At 42.0% G+C, this 17,925-nt stretch overlaps 3 protein-coding genes across 3 annotated transcripts; 2 read left to right on the top strand and 1 right to left on the bottom strand.

Moving 5' to 3' along the window:
* Nucleotides 1-3,022: 3,022 nt before the first annotated feature.
* On the top strand, nt 3,023-5,458 carry LOC148103074 (uncharacterized). Its single transcript, XM_087831103.1, has 2 exons — nt 3,023-3,102; nt 3,789-5,458. The coding sequence occupies exon 2, from the start codon at nt 3,791-3,793 to the stop codon at nt 5,456-5,458; it is 1,668 nt and encodes a 555-aa protein (XP_087687229.1). The 5' UTR covers nt 3,023-3,102; nt 3,789-3,790.
* A 3,989-nt stretch (nt 5,459-9,447) lies between these two features.
* On the top strand, nt 9,448-10,320 carry LOC148103073 (uncharacterized). Its single transcript, XM_087831112.1, has one exon. The coding sequence runs from the start codon at nt 9,448-9,450 to the stop codon at nt 10,318-10,320; it is 873 nt and encodes a 290-aa protein (XP_087687238.1).
* Nucleotides 10,321-14,950: 4,630 nt separating this feature from the next.
* On the bottom strand, nt 14,951-16,073 carry LOC148103072 (uncharacterized). Its single transcript, XM_087831008.1, has 3 exons — nt 15,609-16,073; nt 15,146-15,372; nt 14,951-15,068 (listed from the first exon to the last, which is right to left on the bottom strand). Exons 1-3 carry the CDS (start codon nt 16,071-16,073, stop codon nt 14,951-14,953), a joined length of 810 nt encoding a protein of 269 aa, XP_087687134.1.
* Nucleotides 16,074-17,925: the final 1,852 nt, after the last annotated feature.

Genomic DNA, 17,925 nt, shown 5'->3' with positions numbered 1-17,925 from the left:
AGCCCGTCAGCGTCTCTTCTTCCTCAGAAGACTCAGAGACTTCCATCTGCCACTGAAGGTGCTCAAGACCTTCTACTGCTGCACCATCGAGAGCATCCTGACGGCAAACATCTGCACCTGGTTTGGGAACAGCACCAAGCAGGACAGACGAGATCTGCAAAGAGTGGTGTAAATTTCTAAGTTAATTTGTAAATTTCGTAGTAACCTGTAAATTGTAAATTCTGTAAAACTTTTTTTCTGTCATTTAATGGTCAGGCATTGTACAGCTACAAGCATTTTACCCCCATGTTATACTGGTTGTGTGTGTGACAAATAAAATTTGAATTTGAATTTGAATTTGAATTTGAAATTGAAATTTGAATTTATTTATTTATTTATTTAAAGAACCCATAGGTGGGAATGTGAGTTGTCTGTCTCTGCATGTTAGCCCCGCGACAGACAGGCGACCTGTCCAGGGTGCAGTATGGTAGCTGGAATAGCAACATACCCAAGGATGAGCAGAATGACTGATATGATGAAACTGGGATTTTGTTACACTTAATTATTGCAAACACAACTAAAACTATAACTGAAACTAATCAAAACTAAACTGAAACTAAGGATTTTCAAAGAAATAAAAACTAAACTAAACTAGCAAACAATTGGTAAAAACTAATTAAAACTGATATAAATTTGAAAATCTGAAGTCAAAACTAAATAAAAATAAAAAAACGAATGAAAATTGCAAAACTATTTAAACTCTGGTACCACCTACAATTTGTGTCGCTGTTTGAATATAAGCTTCTCACTCATTGTTATAGTTAGAAATTTGCATTGTGGGAAACACACCAAAGTGAACTTACTGAGAGCTACTGCTACCAGCAATAACTCTAATATTACAAAAAAAAATTACTGATAGTGCCGCTACATAGATGTTTTCTGTTACTTATATTAATGATAGTGTAATTATATGAAGTGCTAAGATAAAGCTGTGCTGGAAATTGAGTAATGGATTTATTCTAGGATGTCTGCTCAAGGAGTAGCTAATGTAACCCGAGTTTCTTGTTTTTGTAGTGTTCTCTCTTTAGACTGTGGGTGTATTGCATCTTAACAATGGTCTTCCATGATAAACACCAACATGGCAGGACATTGTACTTGCAAATTTTTACTTTTTGACTCCCCTACAGCTGCTCGTCACACCATAAACAGTCCCACTGTAAACACTAGATAGGAACCAAACTGATCTTACAAAATGCCATAAAAATTAACCGAAATGTTACACATAAAATGATAAAGTGAGGTAAGTGACAATAAAGTATATATATATATATATATATATAAACTTAAATGTGTAAAATGATGAAGGAATATTGAAAAGCCTATAATCTATAATAGATCATATTATAATCTACACAAATAAAACATACATGCCATAACTAAGGTTACACTAAGGTGAAGTCCTACATATAATTCTGGGTTGTTTAATTTGCTGTAGTGACTCATTTATTTAACGATCATATATTTTGCCTGTTACAAACTGTCAGATAAATATAAAATCCTAACATTACAGTTTGATTAATGTCTGAGAGACTGAAATGACCACCTGTCTCTAGTCCCTCTCACCACACCTCTGAAAGAGCGCCAGTCTCCTCCATCTTTATTACCAATGAGTAATGTATGAGACACCACACAGCTCAAACTGTGTTTAACTCCTGCCTTGCAGCAGCTTGATTGGTTCAAATCTTTCCCACAGGTTTCTGTTGTGGCTTCTTAGAGACTCGTGACTCCTCATTTTATGCTCATCAACATAGCAGCACGTCACCCTCATAAACTTAGCATTAGTAAAACAATCTGCATCACATATCAGCAAAAACTGCCCACCAGCTCCTGGCACATTTGGCACACAGGTACATATAAGGCCCCTTATCTATATCACATATAATGATGCCATTATGTAGCCTGGATACTTGTATATAGCACAGCAAGACCTGAGTGTTGCAGGAGACCCACAAACATGTGTTATCTTGTCTCATTCATAATTTATCATTTGCCTCATATGCTCTGGTTAGATGTTCTATTGGGTCACACTGTGTCTACAAAAGGAAATTGGTGTCCAGCGCTGGGTCATGCAGGGTCATGTACAAGTTAGTTAAAATGATGTTTTACACCAAATTTTGTTCATTAGAAGCTAAATAACTAATGAAGTGTTGGGCTGGCTTTGCAATCATCCAGTAGAAAGCAGTATTACTCTCAAAAAACAAAGCTGTGATCAGTCCGTTTGCCAAAAGTCAGATCTCTGTCTCTGATTTGTATCACCTTACATCCTGTTACATCCTGTTACATCCTGTTATTGTGTGTGTCTGTGTGAATGAACTAACTGTTCTTGTTCATGTTGGGGGCAGCCGTCCTCTGGAATGCACACTCGACTCCACTCATCTGTGAGCAAAGGGTGATTACCTCTCTGCCAACTAAGGTGAAAGAGATCCCTCAGGTGTGCTAAGTTGTTGCGTTACTGACTGTCGTGTGAAGAGAAGCTCAGAGGAGGGAGCTGGGTGAGAAAGCTTGGAGAGAAATTGTGGCCAGTCTGCCATGGCCTATCGCACACATTCCCAAACTGCATTACCTTTCTGTGACGTATATAAATAAAGTGAATGTTGTATCTCGAGAGGAAAATGTTTGTTTTTAATAAATCTGTCCTTTCCGCTGTCGCAGGAATAATGGTCTGAATGCTTTGCTGTGCCAAACACCCAAGAGGAGCACCGTAGACTTTCTGTAGGCTCCTCTTGTTAATATTGATTTTATTATTCACATTAGTGTCTGTGTGGATGCGTGGGATGGAGAAGAACAAGAAAACAACACAGACAGAAAGAAAGGGGTGGAGGGCAAGCAGACACGACCTGTAACCAAGCACACCCATACACAGCACCTGAGAGATAAAACTCACACAAGTGAGTATGACATCAGAGGTGTGGCTTTTCAGGGTCTTATAAAAATGTCTGCTTCCCTCTGACACACAGCAGCATCCAGACCGCCTCCTCAGACTCAGACATCACCACATCCAAGCTGACAGCTCCTCTCGCTGATCCCAGCTTCAGGATCTTCACCTGTCCACGCCTCCATCAGGTATGTATATATCTCCAAATTTATATACTGGATTATTAGTATATTTGTTTTATTTGTCCGATTGTCTTTCTGTCCATAATCCTGTTATATTATCTGCTAGAACTGCTAAACCTGTTTATAAATTCACATCCATGATTAATGTCACAAATAGGATAACAGTCAGCATAAAACAAAAATATTATAATTTTTATTATTGTTTATGTACATTTATCATCATTTCATATTACAGAAATGGGTTAAACACATCTTAGTAACAGTTCACAAATACTGCATTTCTTTTCTTTTTTCTTTTTTAAATATTATGTTTTTGGCTTTTTGTTGGATGATAAAAGTGAAGATGGAGGGGAAGGACAGGCAGCAATGAGCTACAGCTCTTCAGCTATGCACCATGTGGGTGCCTGCTCTCCCACTGAGCTAAAGTTGGCCCCAGTTTCTTGTTCCTTATGGTAGAAGCAGATGCACTAATGCTTTCTCATCAAACACTGCCACCTAATGGTGACTTTTCAAACAAAATTTAGCAGATCGTGATTAAAGATAGCAACGCGTATGATGTTTAGTAATAATCTACTGTTATTAGACTATTTGTACTTTAACCTCGAGTGGTGAATTTAAATTAAGAGCCTGATTGTTTCATGTGGAGAGTTAATAAATGAAGATCTCTGCATTGTGTTTGTGTCTATTTTCAGACATGGCGTCTGTTGGCCCGCTGCTGCTGATGTCCTACATCCTCATCTCCACTGTGACCATTTCCACATCTGAAATCCAGAGCGCGCATGAGAATGCGTTTCTCAAGAAACTAAAAGAAAACAAAGAAAAACTTACAAGTGCACTAGCGAGTGGTTTAAAAAAAACAGAAGACATCAAAAATGTTGGTGGAACTTGTCAAACATTAATCAAAGACATTGGGGAACTGATGAAAGGTTTGTCAGACGATAGTTCTGATATATTCAGAGTTGCTCAGTCTATGGTTAATGTTGTGCCAGTAGTAGGTTCTGTTTTTTCCTTAATAATGACATTAGTGATAGTGATAGACAATCATGCTAATGATAAATCATTACTGAAAGATATCAAGGAAGAATTTGACAGACTCGATGCTAAGCTTGACCAGTATCATATGGAACAGAAGTGGAACATCTGGGCAGCTGGTGTCTACCACAAGCCAGAGCTGGACATCAGGCTCGCCTGGACTGAATACAAAACACTGCTGGGCAGTCTCGCTGGGGCAAAGGATGATGTTGAAAAGAAAAAACACAAACAAAGCTTTATAGAAGCCTACTCAAAATATGAGAAGGCTCCTCGGGAAATGGGAGAGTTACTGAAAAAAACAGGGAAGAGCTTCATTAATAACCTCGGGGACGAACTGGCCGAACATGTTAAATGTCACGAGAAAGAAATCTTAGAATATACGTTTCTCATTCTTACACTTATCATCAAGGGCAACATGATGAACGAATACTACTACACACTGAAGGACATAGAGTCTAAAGCAAGAGATGATGAGATGATGAACAATGTGTATGAAGCAATGACAGCAATGTTTGACATCCAGAAGCGATGCATTGCCAACAGTATGACTTATGTATTACAGGACGTGAAACCACTTATTGATAAATCTGAAAAACGTGATATCTTAGCAAAGGAAGTCTGGTCTTTTCTGCAGGAGACATATGACAGGTATGACTGGATGGTTGTTGCATTCATAACCAAAAACTCAAACCATAAAATATTTAAAACCCTGAACAAACACGTGCTAACAGGATTTCATAATGTGTCAACACAGCGCATTACTGTGGCTGTAGCCAGACAGGTGAAAGGGACTCACAGCAAAGCACAGGAAGTCAGCAAAGCCATTGAGAGCTGTTTTCGTCAGAAAGTTCCGTGTTATAAGGTGGCAGAGACACTCAGCGCATGTGCACAAGAGGTGAAAGGAATTCCAGGAATTCCAGTGTCTAAGACTTACACAGCAGTGCACGCCTATACTGATAAAGATAACCCTCACCAAAGCATTGAGGCACAGGAAGCTAACCCTCCTCCTAAAAAGCCTTCAGCTCAGACTCCTTACATTTACACAGGGGACTGTGCAGGTAGTGGAAAGTTTGTGGTTCTGATTAAAAGTGATAAAGAAATGACGGAAAAAGATCCGTGCTCCAAGATGGACTGTGGGGAAAAAAAAAGAAGAGGAACCTGTATTCCAATAGAAGACATGTCCCTCGCAATGTGTCAGTGTAATTATCGACACTATGGGCAGTACTGTGAGAATGACATAGATGATTATAGGAAAAAATTAGAGACAGAAGAAGCTACATACAGAAATATAATAATAGTGAAAGACTCGAGGGTGAAAAACAGGAAGTGAAGCAGCAGAAACAGACTTCATGAAGTGATGTGAGCTTGTTCTCTAAAATGACACTGAAACATTCGTTAAATCCTCTTTTTTTTCAGACTCAAAGTATCTATGAAACCTAAAGCACGTTTTAAATGATCGTCTCCATATGTCAGTGATGTGCTCACCGTCACTGAGACTAAAGCTGGTTATAGAAAAGCACCAGAGTGGGCTCTGATTGGTTTGAACCTCCTCTGAACAACCAAAGCCAGTGTCCGAGCTCACGTTCACTTCATGAGATGTTCTGTTGTTCGTGTTTCTGAGAGCAGCAGCTGATGATGTGTGAACCTCTGAATAACAGTGAAACATCTGTGTTAAACTCACATGAATGAAATGGAGATAAAGTTTGTGTTCATGTGCCAAACTGAAAGACTGAAGATCATAAATCCTGAATTATAAATGAAAGACATTTAGAGAGAAAGTGCACGTCAGAGAGAGGCTGAAGCTCTGTGCACTGATGAATCAAACATCCTCGGCCTGCATCTCTTACAGCAACAGGAAGTTGAGTTTAAGGAGCTCAGTGAGGATCAGTGCAAAGAGCTGAGCACACAGCCTCTACGTGGAAACACCTCCAATAACAAGCACGATTCACTCCCTGATAACCTGCTCAGCACACACAGTGTGGTCTCGTCTGCATATAACACTGTTTCACACATCATCAGTTGCTAGGTAGATCTGAGCTGGAACGCAAGCCGCTAAGAGAAGAGAGCCTCTTTCCACAGACAGGAGGGATTATATTTATTTAAAAATGTAAAAAAGTAAAAACAAAGACAATGAACCTCCAACAGAAACGGCTGAAATAATGTGAGAATGATTTTGATTAAAGTCAGATATGATCTGTACTCATTAAGATGTTCTCCCCTTCACTGGGTCACATGACCACCTGCTGTCTGTCCCTGTGATCTCATTGGAAAGAGTTGAAACCAAAGAAATACTTCTGCTATAAGCTTCTGCCCTGAATAAAGCTTCTGATTCGCTGTCATACGTGTGTCTCTGGTTTGAATCTCACTTTACATCCTGTTACATCCTGTTAGTGTGTAGAGTCGCTCATTCTAAAACACACTAATACACACTTTCAGTGTAGTCTGTGCTGCCCCCTCCTGGCTGGGGGAGCAGAGATTTCTGAGGAAATCCAGATTTTTATTTTGGATTAAGGGACCCTTAAAAGTTCAGTTCACCTAAATCAGCTGTAGGTTACAGTGCATCAAAAACTCCCAAAACACCAACCTTCTGCTGACACGGTGCTTTCTGATTAAAGGTGCAGCCAATTCATTTGAACAATGAGCAGATGGAGGCGGAGCAACAGCATCCTAATTATTACAAAGAGTAAAAAAAAAAACTAAACTGAAACATGAAAATCCAGTCTGAAAAGTGATGAAAAATAAAAAGTAAATCAAAACAAAATTAAAATAATTCAAAAGTATTAAACTATAATAACTGTTTAACTGGTTTTATGTCTACTGCAGATTTATTATGCTTTAAATACAATTCAGATATAGAGACTTGACCAAAACACAGAGATGGAGCTGTGTTGGGGTTAGTGTGTGGACCGGCTGGGGTGAGTGGAGGAACCATAACGTATAACGGCATTACAGAGTGGCGGGAGAGAGCAGCTTCTGTTTTCCATCCTGGATCTCGGGATCAGTTTTCCCGTCTTTATGCAGCCGGAGCGCCCCGTGCCCTGGTTTTGTTTGTGTAGTCTGTTATGTTCCGTGTTTATTGAGGACTGGTGCAATCTAGTGGCAATCTGAAGAAAGGTTAGTTTGAATGAATTTCATGGGTCATGTGACTCATCTTCCACAGAACATGACCGCTATGAGTGACACCAACCTCAGAGATATAATCAGACAGTGGCTAAAAATCTATGAAAACATAAAAATCTGACAATAAATAATCTGAAGCTTGTTAAAATGAGATTATCCGCAAACCCCATAGGTATTGGGGGTTCGAATCTATAATATTTTTATAAAATAACACCCAATAAAATGTTGACCATGTTGATTATGTTTATTCCAATGTGCAGAGATTAGCTAACCTGACCAGGGAATGTAGTAAACAGGACTGTCAGAACATTCGGCGTTAAAGTCACTTTAATGGTCCAAACTAGGATGGCGTTGGACATACTCTGTTGGAAAAAGGGTTGGTGTGACCAAGGTATGGTTCGACTTGTTGTATGCATATTTCAAAATGATACAGCTCTGGATGGACCAGTAACCAGGGCATGGAAGGATGAAAGACATTACTCCACTCACCCAGATCCTCTGGGTGAGTGGTTGACTGAAGCATTCAGAAAATAAAAGCTATTATTTTATCATTGATTGGTAACTGATTGATAATTGGCCACATTCACAGCTGTATTTACTTGTTGTGGATGCTGTTTATCTCATGTTTGAGGACTCTAATTAACAGATTGAAAACAGCGACACTAAGGGAAGAGTATCCAGTGCCACACTATCAGATGGCAGTGTCGGTTGGACTCAGTGATGTAAAGATGAGCTGGATTCATGGCTGAACCGAGCTCCAAATGTGAAGTTCATATTAACACAAAGGTTTTGTTTCTAGGCAGTTGTGGTGTGGATGCAGGCTCCTGGAGTGAAATAGACTTAAAATGAAAACTAAACTGATTTAATTTCCTAACACAGGGTTGCAGGTCTGGAGGAAAATTTCTGATGTTTTCGGAGAAATGATGTCACTAACCTTTTTCTTTTAATTTTCTAGTTCTGTTGAATTGACACATGGAAGTGTGTCAAAAAATGGGGAATGTCAAGTTTAACATGAAACAATGTTCTCTATGATCATTATTTGTGTGATTAACAATCCAGGTACAGGTAAAAGATTATAATGAACTATAAGTTTCCACAACTTCAGATTTTTTAGAGAACCAGTGAGAGTCCTGAACATGATATTCTAAACCAATTTTGAATCACTAGAAGAACAATGGATAACGACATTAGATTATTAAGGCGAGGCAGAGAGGTGTTTTCCTTTTCTGTTTCTTACAGAGGAAGGAGCAGACACCAGACAAGGTCATGGAAATATGAGGATCCTTCACATCAGACACCAAGACTGCCAAGACAGTGACTGGGGTCAAGGGTCATGCTAGTCACCTCGAGAGGATTCCAGAACCACAGCAATAACCACGAAGGAGCTTGGTGGAAATCCAGAAGGACTGCACTAAGGAGGCCCGAAGCCCTGACTTGGCTGAATCAGAAAGAATCCCAGACCTCAATAACGGGGCAGAATAATCCCCACATCTGTGGAAAAAGACCTCAGGATAGTTCACCCCTGAGGTGAAGTGAGCGCAGAGAATCGCCTGTCCTGGAAGATTAGTTGTTTAACGGTGAAGAAGGTCAAAAGCTCCTTGGACAGAGGTTCTAGTCTGAGCACAAAGGCAGAAGCAGGAAACAACCAGAATGGGGATCGGGGGAAGCTGGAAAGTGATGAGAGGTCTGAAAGTATTAGCTTTAATAAAAGCCTGTGATTTTTATATTTTGACAATTGCCCAAACACAGTGGTCATCCCACAGATGGTCCACCTGTTAAAGGGGGACAGATGGTCCAGCGATGGAAAAGAAGCGTGACAATTAAGAGACTGACACCTAGTGGGTGTAAAGATAGAAATCTGTGGCTAGATTGGCTAATTTAAAATACAAAGGAACAAAAGCATGTATGCTTTGTTTCCTGACTCTTGGTGGCGCTGTCACTTGATGTTCGCTCTCTCTGCGGTAGAGTATCACTTCCTGTTCATGCTCAAAAACAGTGGTGTTTTTGAGTAGCTTATCTGCTTAGCAATTTAATTAAGAAGCTTTAGATACATTCTTTCTTCATAGCATAATCTTCACGTGCTTCATCTGAAGCACACTCTCCGTCTACTCACTCCCTAATTTATAGCAAAAGTATTCACACACTGTGTTTTTACTGTTTCGCTAACTTAGCTTAGCTCTTAGCCAACTTGCTAGCAGCATGGCCTCTTCACCTGTCCCTCCTGCACTTTCCTGCTCATTGTGTCAGATGTTTAGTTTCTCCTCGGCCTCCTTTAGCAGTAATGATATCTGTAACAAATGTAGCATATTTGCAGCTCTGGAGGCCAGGATTACTGAATTGGAGACTCGGCTTTGCACCTTTCATTCACCCGTAGCTAGCCAGGCCCGTGTAGCTGGTGCAGCCGAAGATAGCGTAGGCCCCGCTAGCTGTTCCCCGGCAGACCCCAAGCAGCTGGGGAAAGAGGGCGGCTGGGTGACGGTGAGGAGGAAGCATAGTCTTACAAAGAAGCCCCAGGTACACCACCAACCTGTTCATGTGTCTAACCGTTTTTCCCCACTCGGCGACACACCCGCCGGGGGTCAAACTCTGGTAATTGGTGATTCTGTTCTCAGACATGTGAAGCTAGAGACACCTGCAACCATAGTCAATTGTCTTCCAGGGGCCAGAGCAGGCGACATTGAAGGAAATTTAAAACTGCTGGCTAAGGGTAAACGGAAATTCAGTAAAATCATAATTCACGTCGGCAGTAATGACACCCGGTTACGCCAATCGGAGGTCACCAAAATCAATATTGAATCGGTGTGCAACTTTGCCAAAACAATGTTGGACTCTGTAGTTTTCTCTGGTCCCCTCCCCAATCAGACCAGGAGTGACATGTTTAGCCACATGTTCTCCTTAAATTGCTGGCTGTCTGAGTGGTGTCCCAGAAACGATGTGGGCTTCATAGATAATTGGCAAACCTTCTGGAGGAAACCCTGTCTTGTTAGGAGGGACGGCATCCATCCCACTTTGGATGGAGCAGCTCTCATTTCTAAAAATATAGACAAATTTATTAAACCCCCCACAATATGACTATCCAGAGTTGGGACCAGGAAGCAGAGTTGCAGTCTTACACGCCTCTCTGCAGCTTCTCTCCTCCTGCTACCCCCCCAAAAAAAAAAAAAAAAACCCATCTCCATTGAGACTGTGTCAGCTCCCAAAAACACAAAAAAAACAAACAAAAAACCAGCAACAAACAACTTAAACATAAAAAATCACAAAGAAAGAACAATACAGTATCCACATCTGAACCAAAGAGTTAAACAGTGAAATGTGGATTATTAAATATTAGGTCTCTCTCCTCCAAGTCTCTGTTAGTACATGACTTAATAATTGATCAACAAATTGATTTACTCTGCCTTACAGAAACTTGGTTGCAGCAGGATGATTATGTTAGTTTAAATGAATCAACACCCCGGAGTCATTCTAACTACCAGAAATGTCGAAGCACAGGCCGAGGGGGAGGTGTGGCAGCAATTTTTCACACCAGCCTATGAATCAACCAAAGACCCAGACAGACATTTAATTCATTTGAAGTCTGATGCTTAACATTGTCCACCCCAGCTGTGAAACTCAGAAACCCGTCTTACTTGTTATCATCTATTGTCCACCTGGGCCTTACACAGAGTTTAAGGCCCAGGTGCTCAGCTCAGATAAAATAATTATTGTGGGTGATTTTAACATCCATGTAGATGCTAAAAATGACAGCCTCAATATGGCATTTAATCTGTTATTAGACTCAATTGGTTTCTCTCAAAATGTAAAAGAACCCACCCACCACTTTAATCACACTCTAGATCTTGTTTTAACATATGGCATAGAAACTGAACATTTAACAGTGTTTCCTGAAAACCCTCTCCTGTCTGATCATTTCCTGATAACATTTACATTTACAATAATTGATTACACAGCAGTGGAGAGTAGACTTTATCACAGTAGATGTCTTTCTGAAAGCACTGTAACTAAGTTTAAGAATATAATCCACCCACTGTTATCATCTTCAATGCTCATAGAGCAGAGCAGCTATCGGAACACTACACCGTCAGAGGTCGATTATCTTGTTAATAATTTTACCTCCTCACTACATACGACTCTGGATACTGTAGCTCCGGTGAAAACTAAGGCCTCAAATCAGAAGTACCTGACTCCGTGGTATAATTCTCAAACACGTAGCCTAAAGCAGATAACTCGAAAGCTGGAGAGGAAATGGCGTATCACAAATTTAGAGGAGTTTGCTGCTTTATAAGAAAGCCCTCCGCAAAGCCAGAACATCTTACTATTTGTCACTGATTGAAGAAAATAAGAACAACCCCAGGTTTCTCTTCAGCTCTGTAGCCAGGCTGACAAAAAGTCAGAGCTCTGTTGAGCCAAACATCCCTTTAACATTAACTACAAATGACTTCATGAACTTCTCCACAAATAAAATTTTAATCATTAGAGAAAATATTACCAATAATCATCCCACAGATGTAATATCATCTACAGCTACTTTTAGTACCATTGATGTTAAGTTAGACTCTTTTTCTCCAATTGATCTTTCTGAGTTAACTTCAATAATTACTTCCTCCAAACCAACAACGTGTCTTTTAGACCCCATTCCTGCAAAACTGCTCAAAGAAGTCCTGCCATTAATTAATGCTTCAATCTTAAATATGATCAACCTATCTCTAATAATCGGCTATGTACCACAGGCCTTCAAGCTGGCTGTAGTTAAACCTTTACTCAAAAAGCATCTCTAGACCCAGCTGTCTTAGCTAATTATAGGCCAATCTCCAACCTTCCTGTCATATCAAAAATCTTTGAAAGAGTAGTTGTCAAACAGCTAACAGATCATCTGCAGAGGAATGGTTTATTTGAAGAGTTTCAGTCAGGTTTCAGAGCTCATCACAGCACAGAAACAGCTTTAGTGAAGGTTACAAATGATCTTCTTATGGCCTCTGACAGTGGACTCATCTCTGTGCTTGTCCTGCTAGACCTCAGTGCAGCATACCATACTGTCGACCATAATATCCTATTAGAGCGATTAGAACATGCTGTGGGTATTACAGGTACTGCACTGCAGTGGTTTGTATCATATCTATCTAATAGATTCCAATTTGTGCATGTAAATGGAGAGTCCTCTTCACACACTGAGGTGAAATATGGTGTTCCACAGGGTTCAGTGCTAGGACCAATTGTGTTTACATTATACATGCTTCCCTTAGGCAGCATCATTAGAAGACATAGCATAAATTTTCACTGCTATGCTGATGACACTCAGCTCTATCTATCCATGAAGCCAGATAACACACACCAATGAGTTAAACTGCAGGAATGTCTTACAGACATAAAGACCAGGGTGGCCGCTAACTTTCTGCTCCTTAATTCAGATCAAACTGAGGTTATTGTACTCGGCCCTGAAAATCTTAGAAATATGGTCTCTAGCAGACTTCTTACTCTGGATGGCATTACCTTGGCCTCCAGTAACGCTGTGAGGAACCTTGGAGTTATTTTTGACCAGGACATGTCCTTCAACGCAAATATTAACCTCTTAAGCCCCAAGCCTACCTGATCTACTGCTTTTTGCCCCCGTATCAGGGGGCGTTGGGGCTTAAGAGGTTAAACAAATATGTAAGACTGCTTTCTTCCATTTGCGCAACATCTCTAAAATTAGAAATATCCTGTCTCAGAGTGACGCTGAAAAACTAGTCCATGCATTCATTACTTCCAGGCTGGACGACCGTAATTCGTTATTATCCTGTGCCTATTATTTGATCCTACCCTGATCTCGTGCCGATCTCGTGCACAAAAAGGTTTGTATTAAAAGTTTTACTTCTTTATTACAGTTAATAATTGTTTTCCTTAAGCTGTTGTCAATTTGTTAACTTTTCAAACGAACATGCGTTTTGTTTTTTGTGCAAAAATACTCCAATTTTGAGTCTCAATTGAAGTCATATTCCAAGTCTTGATTTAGTGCTTCTAAACTTCTGTAAACTGGCGTACAGCGTAAACCTTCTCAATTATTTTAGTCCTCCTGCAGTTAGTGGACATCACACTCCGTTATTATGTCGAAGAAAGTAATATTGCACCACATACTTGTTAATTGATTGATAACATTGTGTAATTGTTTTATTGTCCAGTAATGTCCTTATCACGTCAGATTGTGTACTTCCAATTTAAATAGTGCTTTTCAAACAGCACAGTACAAATAGTACTTTTCAAACACTTTCTGATAAGACCTTTCTTAAAGTCTAATTAAAAAAAAATTAAGTAGACTAATTTGCCATGCAGTATTTTTTGGAAAAACTGTACGATTATTTTTTAATTATTCAAGAAATGTGTGATTAAAAGCCAATGGCCATGAATGTGTTTCAGGGAATGCTGAGGACTACTGCATTGTTTGCTCTATGTTAGATGCTGACGCTGACTGTCGCATGATTGAGATGGTAAAAGAAACAACGGCAAAAAACAAAAAAAAAAAACAAAAACATAAGTCTTAGTATCATTACTTGATAATTGTTATGTGACCGCTGTGTGCAGGCAGGAGAAGGACCCAAAGTGCAGACTCCGGAGACAGAAAGTAACTCAAAACAGCTTTAATGTTAAACTCAAAAAAAAAAAGCAACAAAACTGAGTATCCAAAATAAACTTACAAACAGACTGACAGAACACACAGCTAGATAAACGGTAGATCGCGACAATGACAAACTGAAACACAGGGCTTAAATACATAGAGGGAGCAATCAGGGAATGGACAACAGGAGGGAAACACAGCTGGGGCAAATCAGAACTGACGAGACAAGGAAGCGTAAACTGAACACACTGAGATAAGACAGAGACCTTCGAAGTAAAACAGGAAACACATAACACAGACTGAACAAAAGACACAGACTCACATGCAGGCACTACAACAAAGGGAACAGAGATGTGGGACCAGGGCAGACACAGACACTGACTGGACACGGGGATATAGCAGACAGGGGAGACAGCAACTAAGGATTATACAGAGACAAACCATAAGACATGACTCTAACGAAAACCCAAAGACTAGAAATTATAAATAATATAATAAACTCAAAAACCCTGGGTCAATGACCCAGGCATCCTAACAGTATCCCCCCCTAAAGGGCTGGCTCCCAGACAGCCCAACCCGAAACACCAAAACAAAAAAAAAAAAAAAAAAAAACAACCCAACCAGGGTGGGCGGCGGGGGAACAGGATGGAGGGACCGAAATGAAGCAAACACACGGAGCCAGAGACAAAAAAAATACAGGGAGCAAAAGCCCAAAACAACAGCACTGCGGCACAGCAACAGCCCAAAAGAAAACAGACAAAAGGCCCATGAAAGGCGCAGAGGCCCAGGTAACAGTCTTGAAAAGGTTCAGGAGGCCGGCCCGGAGGCCGACGGCACAACAGTCCAAACCCGGGCAGTTCAGGGGGGCGGCCCGGAGACAGGCGGCCCAAGAGCCAAGAGGACAGTTCAGGGGGCCGGGCAGGCGGGAGGCACCGGCGGCGACGGAGCAGGTCAGGAGGCCGGCCGGGCGGGAGGCACCGGCGGCGACGTAGTTCAGGGGGCCGTCCATGACGGCAATGATGTCCAGTCATCGGCCCGGAAAGCGGCCGAACAGGACGTGCAGGCCGGACAGGACGTGCAGGCCGTGCAGGCCCAGACGGCATGGGGACCTCAGGCGCAGACGAAGCTAGATGGAGCGAGGCAGGACCAGGCGACGCCGAAGACTCGGAGGCTGGACCTGACGAGGGCGGCGCTGCAGGGGACGGCGTGGGAGCCGCAGGTGGTGGCGCTGCAGGCAACACAGGTCGCTGGACGTGCCCCTCGGACCCTCCAGCGGGAACAGGCGGCTGGACGGGCCCCTCGGACCCTCCAGCGGGAACAGGCGGCTGAAGCGGTCCCTCGGACCCTCCAGCGGGAACAGGAGGCTGGACGGGCCCCTCGGACCCTCCAGCGGAGGCAGGAGGCTGGACGGGCCCCTCGGACCCTCCAGCGGGGGCAGGAGGCTGGACGGGCCCCTCGGACCCTCCAGCGGGAACAGGTGGCTGAAGCGGTCCCTCGGACCCTCCAGCGGGAACAGGCGGCTGAAGCGGTCCCTCGGACCCTCCAGCGGAGGCAGGACGGGCCCCTCGGACCCTCCAGCGGGAACAGGCGGCTGAAGCGGTCCCTCGGACCCTCCAGCAGAGACTGAAGACGGCTGGAGCGGTTCTCCAGAACCCCCAGCGGGACCAACAGATGAAGTGGGTGTGATGTCAGAATGTCCAGAGTCAGAATGCTCAAATGGAGCATACAATAAACAGTCACCATCTCCCCCGAGAGGAGTTTGCTCAACCGTCCTGGAGTGGCGGCGGCCTGAACGCCGTTTCCTTCGGGATGAGGAAACAGGAACCGGTGGAGAAAAGGAGACCTCCTCCTCATCCTCCGACCACATAGCCGCCAGGAAAAAGGCAGGCGAACGAGGACCCGGCTGGTGTGGGGAGGGAGAGGAAGTCCGTGGCAGTGTTGAGACAGGTGGAGAGTGTGTGTTGTCCTGGGGCAGCGGTGGGGAAGATCTAGTGAGTGAGAGAGCAAGCTCACCAGCCTTGACTTGCTCTCTCCAGGCAGTAATGGTGCCATCCAACTTAGTGTCCTTAGCAAACTGAGAGAGCTGAGGGTTATGATGAATGATGGCATCTACTGCACTTAGCCCAACTGCCATAGTCCGTAAATCCTGTGACTGGGCAATGCGGTCGAGCAGACTCACCATCCGCATCATCTCGCCATTGAACTCCGAGGAAAAAGAGTCTGCGGGGTCCATGTTCTGGTTGCAATCTTCTGTTATGTGACGGCTGTGTGCAGGCAGGAGAAGGACCCAAAGTGCAGACTCCGGAGACAGAAAGTATCCAAAATAAACTTACACAAACAGACTGACAGAACACACAGCTAGATAAACGGTAGATCACGACAATGACAAACTGAAACACAGGGCTTAAATACATAGAGGGAGCAATCAGGGAATGGACACGGGAGGGAAACACAGCTGGGGCAAATCAGAACTGACGAGACAAGGAAGCGTAAACTGAACACACTGAGATAAGACAGAGACCTTCAAAGTAAAACGGGAAACACATAACACAGACTGAACTAAAGACAAAGACTCACATGCAGGCACTACAACAAAGGGAACAGAGATGTGGGACCAGGGCAGACACAGACACTGACTGGACACGGGGATATAGCGGACAGGGGAGACAGCAACTAAGGATTACACAGAGACAAACCATAAGACATGACTCTAACGAAAACCCAAAGACTTGAAATTATAAATAATATAATAAACTCAAAAACCCTGGGTCAACGACCCAGGCATCCTAACACTAATCATGTTTAAAATGTTATCTAATAGTATTTACCAAAAAGAATATGAGCTATTTATTTTTCCTTTCCAGGTGCAGTGTGATTCTTGCCAAAGACGGGGACATTTTGAATGTGCAAAATATAAAGAGAGCAACCTACAATATGAATGCAAAAAATATAAGGAAAACATGTAACAAAGCTGTCTTTTCCCCTCCATTTCTCCTTGTATTCTGTGTTAACATTAGATGAATGTGTGCTGCAGGCACGTTTGGATAGTGTGATTTGGCCATCAGAACGTCCTACCTATAGATATATACGATGGAGGCATAAACCACGTAAGGTAGCATATTCTGATAAAGTAGCACGGATTGATAGACAAGACCATAAATTTACGCTACGGTAGGATGTTTTGACAAAGTAGGACGTTTTGTCAGAACACCGGAAACAGACCGTTGGTCCAGCTGTGAGTCCGTTACCGTGAACTATGGAGCGACAGACTTGTGCTGGAACTAAGCTGCACACAGCTGATGTTAGCCAGGAAAACATTACACACTGACTTTAATGAAGAGCTGGGGCGGAGCGGGGGGTGGCTTTCTGGGCTTAAGCCCGGGTTGTTTTTTCAGAAGCCCGGGGTCTTTTGGAGTGTAATTTTTTCATAGTTAGATGCCTGGCTGACAACTGTATAAAACAAAAACTACACACAATATTCGAAGCACATAGTGCACACTGTGGGAATTTATGACTGTGCGTAAATGCCCCCTAATATATAATAATAAAGACCAGGTACCAAAGCAAATAATTCGTACTGTACAAATAATGTAAATATGACGGTGTATCACGAAATATTGATATCAAACTGATCACTTGACCCATATTACGTTACTTGCTCTTTGAGTGAATCAACAAATGGTGAAATGAAAAGCTAAACAACAACAATGATGTTTCTTTAGAGAGTCTTATCTTACATGTGTGTTTATTTCATATTTTCAGTTGTTTCCCTCCACGGCTAAATAAATCAGTAATGCACTGATATACAAGAATGGACATAAGGAGCTTCTTTCAAAGAAAAAACTCTGGTAGATGTTATTTTATATATTATGCTTTGTATGTTGTTCAGTATATTTCTATGCAAAACAAGAGGAATTTCAATGCACAGCAGTATATTCACAGTTTAAACCAGATATTTACACTTTATGGAAAACACAAGAACATTTTTTTACTGTACAACATCAATTTAGAGTAAACTTGTTTTGTTTTGGATGAATAAATATTGAAATATCTTTTGAATTAGTTAAATGTCAGAATAAAGAGAG

The sequence above is a fragment of the Neolamprologus brichardi genome, chromosome 3 (assembly GCF_056152115.1).
Source record: "Neolamprologus brichardi isolate AB-2024 chromosome 3, ASM5615211v1, whole genome shotgun sequence".
In the NCBI taxonomy this organism is placed as follows: domain Eukaryota; kingdom Metazoa; phylum Chordata; class Actinopteri; order Cichliformes; family Cichlidae; genus Neolamprologus; species Neolamprologus brichardi.
This window is presented reverse-complemented; position numbering and strand designations above follow the sequence as displayed.

Coding starts and splice junctions, on each gene's coding strand:
- LOC148103074 (XM_087831103.1), top strand. CDS start 3,791: ATGGCGTCTGTTGGCCCGCTGCTGCTGATGTCCTACATCCTCATCTCC.
- LOC148103073 (XM_087831112.1), top strand. CDS start 9,448: ATGGCCTCTTCACCTGTCCCTCCTGCACTTTCCTGCTCATTGTGTCAG.
- LOC148103072 (XM_087831008.1), bottom strand. CDS start 16,073: ATGGACCCCGCAGACTCTTTTTCCTCGGAGTTCAATGGCGAGATGATG. Junction 15,373..15,608: donor GCCGCCGCCACTCCAGGACG/GTTGAGCAAACT, acceptor GGAGGGTCCGAG/GGACCGCTTCAGCCGCCTGT. Junction 15,069..15,145: donor CCGCCTGTTCCCGCTGGAGG/GTCCGAGGGGCC, acceptor TGTTGCCTGCAG/CGCCACCACCTGCGGCTCCC.